Source organism: Ctenopharyngodon idella, chromosome 10, assembly GCF_019924925.1.
Source record: "Ctenopharyngodon idella isolate HZGC_01 chromosome 10, HZGC01, whole genome shotgun sequence".
In the NCBI taxonomy this organism is placed as follows: Eukaryota; Metazoa; Chordata; class Actinopteri; order Cypriniformes; family Xenocyprididae; genus Ctenopharyngodon; species Ctenopharyngodon idella.
In genome coordinates this window covers 33804818-33811834 of record NC_067229.1, presented here as the reverse complement: position 1 = coordinate 33811834, position 7017 = coordinate 33804818, and the positions used below count along the sequence as shown (strand labels likewise).

Below are 7017 nucleotides of genomic sequence, written 5' to 3'. Positions count from 1 at the left end.
TCTGAACGCTAAACCAATAAAAGTGGTACAATCCTAATCCCCTAAAAGTGATTGTGTACACGAGGATGTGTGTATCAGAGAGAGAGAGAGACGGGTGAAGGGGATAAATGTATGTGCGAGTGTGTGAATTTGGCAGCGATAACTGACTCAGAACGCACGACTGCGATGTTCTTCCTGAGGTGACTGAAAACTGTCACCATTGGCACCTCAAGCTCTCTCTCTCTCTCTCTCTGTCTTTCTCTCCTCCACTCTACCCATCAAGGACAGACACGGCAGACTGAAAGAAGAACAGTAGTGTTAACTCTCTCTCATCCTCCTCTTTTTCTCTCCCTTCATCTTTCTGTTTTTTCTCCTCCATTGTTCTCATTCATCATTCTTGTTCTTCTCTCACTCTCTTTTACACTCACTCGCTCTCTTTCCCTCACTCGATCGCTCTCGCTCTCCCTCCCTCACTTGTTCTCTTATGAATGTCACCTTTACTGGTGGTAGCCGCTGGATTTGCGCACACACCCACATACACACACGCTCGCTGGCTTTGGGGTGGGGGGGGGGGGGGTAATGTAGGGCTGTGGGGAGAGATAGTGCGTGCCAGAAGAGGCAGAAGGGAAATTTCTCAGAGTCCATTCTTCTTTTGCCGGTTCCCGTCCTGCGACTCAGGGCTTTGTCCGTCCCAGCAGCTGAAGCAGAAGTGCCTCTGGACGTGGGAGCGCTGGATTACCGCTCCAGATTATTATTTTTTTTCCCAGCACAACTAAAGTTAGCCATAGGGACTGCAGGCTGACCATCTGCCCATTTCTGACAGGATCTGTTCCTGATTTAAGCCGAATAATTCTGCTGCTGGTGAGTGAAGAACTTTCTGCAAGGACCAGTCGTGTGTGGGTGAGAAAGCTCATCGTTTCTGTGTGCTAAACTTTAGCTTTGTCAGTGTTTTCGTCTTCAGGAACAAGACACAAGGGGAGGGGAAGGGAGAGGAGAGAAGGGGGGGCAAATATGTCGGCAATGTCGCAACGATGACTTTGTCAGCCTCTTTTTGTATCTTTTTGTGGAAATGTGACGACGTCGATTTACGTTTTAAGGATTTGTTGTGGTGTCAATATGTATTTAGCGAAACAAACATAATGAAGGACAAACCATGGACAGGTTGTGAGTGGACCAGAACTTAACCTCTTCCCTTACTGGAGGGAAACACACGGACACGTGAGGAACCTACCTGATTTCTTGGCTCTCCGTGCACGCGAGGTTTGACCCCTGAGTTTTATCTCTTCGTGTTGCTGGTAAAAAGACAAGTGCATCCAGAGAGGGTCTCTAAAGCAAACAGAGACCCCCCTCCCAAAGGTGAGAGGGGGGGGGAAGATGGCAGCTCTTGCCAGTTCTCTCATCAGACAAAAACGGGCAGTCAAGGAGGACCAGGCCAACCGGCCGATAGCCAACAAACGCAAGCCGTGCCCCAAGAGCAACAAGTCCCTTTGCCAGAAACAAATTCTCGTTCTTATATCAAAAGTACGATTATGTGGCGGCCGAAGAGGAAGAACAGACAAAAGACCAGGTAGGTTTATCTGTAACTTCCTATTTTGACCACTTTTAATTTGTGAAACTAAATCCACCAACTGAAAATATTTAAGGTAACTGCTTTCTTGAAATACCAAAAGTGAAGAATGAAAAAAGTTTTGAACTAAAGTTGCAAACAGATGCCATTCTTCTTGGCTTCTCTGTGGCCACTTCACAGTCACACTCAAGCTCAAACTGGCTGTGCTACAAATGTAAGGATACAACGCTGAAATACAGTCTGGTCTGAAATACAGTTGTCTCTGTGAAGCAGTGTTTCACAGGTCACAAAAAGGAGAGAAACACTAAGCTCGTGAAGTTGCAGCATTATGGGATTTATTCAGACTTTTATAAGGGAAGAAGGGGTTTGACTACTATTTTATGACATGAACAGAGCCGGAAGAGGCAAGCCCTTTATAAGGTGTGATTTACAGTCTTTCAAAGCGTCCCACATGCACAGGCTATTCTGGGTTGCATTAAGACCTGCCCTTAGGATGCTAATTACTACCTCATATCTTCTATGTTCACACATGGGCAAGCATGTCTGCATATTAATACCTAATTTCAATTGTGTTCCATAAAAGATTGTTACTCAGTAGTGCAATGAGATTGGAAGTTGGACTCCGGCCATGTTTTAGTTCCAGTAACCTTGCCAATGGCCAAACAGAAAAAAAACAGCATGCTCTCTGATTACAGCACTGATACTGAGACAGAATCTCTGTGATTGTTATGTCAACCTACAGAGCAAAAATTCAAAACACCAATGTCCACAACTCTGACTAGCAGTTTTATTAAAACAAAGACATCTCTGTTCTGTGACACTGCCATTGGTTGTGAGTTTTATGTCTATGGGTAAAGATGGGAACCAAATGCTTATGACATTTTGAAACTGATGCCATAGCCTAAACTACATACTGAATAAAAGAACTGTCAACGTAAAAACAAGACAAAAGAGAGAAAGAATAAAGAGATAAGGCAGTGAGTGAGAGTGTGAGTGTTTGAGAGTGAGAGAGAGAGTGGGTGTTTTGTATGTAAACGAAATGATTATAGTCAGGGATATTAATCTGCCTCTTTATCCGCCTCTCTCACCAATGAACATGAAACTCGCCACACTGCAATCATCAGAAAAAAATATGGGTATTACCAGAAATGAATGTGAAAGAGAGAGTGTGTGCATGTACTTTTATAGTACTGAAGTAACACTGATAGCCCGTCCTACTCCTGGGACCATATTCTGTAATATTTACATTCCTTTGATATCTACTGAAAACATTATCACATTACGCTCCAGCACCGTTAGCATAATGTGGTTTAGGGACATACTGAAATGCAAATATATTTTCGCACATGCAAACACACACAAAAACTGGCTCAGGCAACTACATATAATATTGCATTGCATTAGCAATATAAACTTCTTGTGCAGGTCATTCATTATACTGTCTAATCCTGATGCTGGTCTAGACAAGTTTATTCTAGTTAGTGGTGATTTAGTGCTGGTCTACCTCCAGAGGTCAAGGTTTGGATGGTTAATATGGCCTTGTTTGCCCCTGCTGGTAGATGTTGAATCTAAAACCAGCTGGCAGAAAAAAAAAAAACAACAACAACTAGCTGGTGAAGCTGATTGACAAATGATATATTGCTGGATAAGCTAATTAATAAACCCACTAAGCAGCACATCAACATCCAAAACAAAACGTATATTGGTCTTTTCAGCAGGGAAGTCCTTCTAAATGACTCAAGCTGTGATGCTTCATAGTTGTGCTTCAAAATTCAATCCATAGCGCTCTGGGTGAACTGAAGCAGACAAAAATTGACAAATTAGTGGGCATCACCTAGCCACAGCAGTGTGGGATCATGGGATCACTGCTGCATTGTCAGGTCAGTGATCCGTATACATCCATCATAACAATGTCAAGCCTCTGCTGTACCCGCAACACCCTTAACATCTGTCTCACGCACACCTGTCTCTCTGAGTCACTGGCTTAGGATGGGTTCCCTTGCTACTCTAAAATGGCGTCGCGGTCTCACACCATCTGAGGTTGGCGCTGAGTCTACTGGTCTCTCGATCGATGCAGCTCATTAACGTATACTGATTAATCAATGATCACCCTCTCCGTTTGCCCAGTGCCCAATTTCACGCAAGGTGGAGATGGTATAGAAACTTAAACCACACACACACACACACACACACACACACACACACACACCACTCTCTTAATAGCAGAGGCTGTTTTACACCTTTACAGTTTTATGGAGCACTTGGGTTCTCTGGAGTGTTTGGCTTTATTCAACAACAAATCTCCTTATAGAGAAGGAGAGAGACAGCATGAGAGAGAACCAATTATTAGCAGTAAAGGAGCGAGAAAACCCCTCACATAGGCTACTCTCGAATATTCCTTTAACATAGGACAGCTTGCAGAAGTGGACTGAATATGGTCTATATGAATGAGTAACCAAAGTCAAGCCAATTTTCTATTCTCAATAGCTGTGAGTAACACCTGAAATCATGGTGACAGTGACTAAAGTAAATATCAAAGATGGCACCTTTCCTATCACCAGAAATTCTTACCACAATTATCATGTCTTTCAAAATAAGGCACAAGTTCCCCTGTCAAATCCTAATTATCTGACAGCAGCTTTGAATGCTTTATTTTTAATAAGACAACAGTGAAAAACAGTGCCTGGAGCAAAACCTTTGAATGAGATTCTGCTTATATTTCCGTCATTGTGAGTTACCAGAACCTCACATAGCAAGCATATGTGCACTGCAGAGTGAATATCGCAGTCTATGGCGTGACGAACAACTAGATGCCCAATGCAGTTTAGCTCACAGCACAGACTAATCAAACTCACTCTCAAAAATCAGTTGCGAGTTCTGAAATTGTAGGGGAGTCAATTTGGTTACAGAATGTGGTTGTCACTGTCGTTAATAAACAAACTGTGAATATAACCATATTTAATCACTCTAAAAGTGACAACTGACAGATAACCATTTTCTGCTGCCGTGTAAACATAGCCTTAGAGTTCCAGTGCTCTCACATCATTAAGGTGGGAAATTAACACCTGCCACCAGCCAATTTTATTTATTTATTTATTTTCCCACAGTAGTGGGTGATTTTAGCTTGTCAACCCACTCTGGTGGGAAACATTTAAGATGGCTCAAAGTGGCTTGGGGAAAAAAAAGCTGTCGCAATGTGGTTCACTTGTTTATGTATACATTCTGATTAGATCTTAGGAAATGTTCAGGGTGCAATCGACTTCTATGTTTTGTTTTAAAGAGTATGCTAATGTAAGATTTCAGCTGCCAGGATTTAGTGATTTGTACTAAATACTGGGCATCTTATTAGAATTAAAATGGATGTTAAAGCATCAGAGTGGCTAGTAACCGGCTACTGTAGCTGAAAGTAAAGTTAATTTTTCACCTTCAAAATTACTAACAACAACAACAAAAAAATCATTAAAAGTAAAAAAAAGAGAGAGGAGATCTGCAGATGTGTAGCAAGGGGAATGCAGCAGTTCTGCTCGCTGGGTTCAGTCTAAAGGAGTCGCTTAGGGGACGAGGACGTAGCACTGGAGGAGGACAGCATTAAGCTGACCGCTGAAGATGGGCTGTCTATCTTGCTTACTCAACAACACCTGATCACACTGCACAGTGTTAGGTAGCCTCTCATCCGAGTACTGAGAGTGCCAGGGGTCAGAAAGAAAGAGTGAGTGAAAGTGAGAGAGGGGGGAAAAGATAGTAATGCGGAGAGGAAGGAGAGTAAAGGAGAGATGGAAGAGGATGAAGAGAGGGATGAAAGAGAAAAAGGAGGAGAGATAGGTGGAAAGACAAAAAGTAAGTCAGAATGACAGAAGGGCATGCATAGGGAATTCAGAGGAAAAGAGAAAATCACTGATGATTAAGCAAAAGTTCTGGCAGAGAACACTGTAAACCCTACCGCTCAAAATAATTAATTGGTTTGAGTAGGACAAACTTAAATTAAACAAATTAGTTCAGTCAAATTAACTTTTGAGTATTTAGCACTTTCTTTTTCTTTTTTTTTTCTCCAAGTTCACAGAACTGACTTATTTTAAGTAAACTGAACTGTTTCATTGTTTTGAGTTTTATTAACTTATTTCTTTTAATTTAGATGAACTTAAGTTTAACTGAAACTGGGCTGGGATTTCTATTTCCCAGCATGCTTTGCCCATGGCACTCGAAAGGGAGAGTAAATGCTAAAATTAAGTATTATATAATGTTTTTTGTGCAAGATTAATGTTAAGTGGGAGATTTAGTAGTGAATAATGTTAATGCTAATTTAGAAGAGTTTCTGTTAATGTGGGTTTTTGGAGAGTTACCATCATGGTAACAATGGTGCATGCGGCTTGGTTTGAGAGCAAGTATGTTAAATGCTTTATATTGCTGTACTCATTCAGCTAATGTTATACCATGTTATTGTTAACATGTTAACAAATTAGCATTTTTTTGAATTAGCTTGTTATAGCTTGCTAATTTTACACTAACAAAAATTTTTTACATTGGGGTTACATGATAATTTTAAGTTCAATGTATGAGTGTACTCAAATATTTCAAGTTAAGAACAATTAAAATGTATAGTACAAAATAAAAATCTGCCAGTTCTGCTTACTTAAACTTTGAATTTCTTAACTTAAAAATTGAAGCAACTGATTGCGTCAATTTTTATTTTTTATTTTTTAATTTTGCAAACTTATTCAGGTTTACAGTGTGTTAAATTAAAATGGCCAGCCTGTGCGTTCACTGCATGAAGGTTTTGATTATTTTGTTTGTTAAAATATAAGAAAACACTCCAACAAATACATTATATAGATAAAATATATAAAAGGTCTTTTAACTTTAACTTAAAATGGGCTTATGTAAGCTTGAACTTTGAGGGTTGAAGCTCACATAAGCTCTATGAACATGCTATTGATTTCCACAGAAAACAATTTTTCTTTGCTCAGTTTGTCACAACATATATTGTGTTTACATTAACACACTTACAATGGAAGTCTATGGGGCAAGACACTGCATATGGATAAACGCAGCAAAACGCTTGAAAGTACAGCCACAAGACTTACACATGGTGTAACAAAATTGCATATGAACCTTTTCTAAGCTATATTACAGCTACATCCTTTCATGATTATGTAGAGGATAAACTCAGAAATGTTTGCAGAATACATGCAATATTACTAGAAAAAGGCTGTTTACCTAAAGAAAAATTTCACCCGCTGTAATTTTGTTTGCAATGCATAGCTAGAAGTTCAGACCAACAGCTAAATGTAAGATTTAATTTTAAACTTGAAATTAAACTTTGTATAGAAAAAAAAAGCGCTGTAACAATTTTTTTTCTTTAACAAAACATTGCACATTTTTGCATTTATTTCTGGAATGTCTTGTTTCATAATCTTCCATCTTTTTTTACACAACATATTAACATAATTTAAGTTTTAATTGTATTCTGTGTA

At 39.7% G+C, this 7017-nt stretch overlaps 1 protein-coding gene across 1 annotated transcript in view; it reads left to right on the top strand.

The window, feature by feature from the left end:
• The first annotated feature begins 270 nt into the window (after positions 1-270).
• The window catches only part of fgf11b (fibroblast growth factor 11b), a 63430-nt gene continuing 56683 nt past the window's right edge, over positions 271-7017 (top strand). The window contains exon 1 of the mRNA XM_051910668.1: positions 271-1546. Coding sequence (XP_051766628.1) covers positions 1354-1546 — 193 coding nt within the window. The 5' untranslated portion in view covers positions 271-1353. The remainder of the gene's footprint in view (positions 1547-7017) is intronic.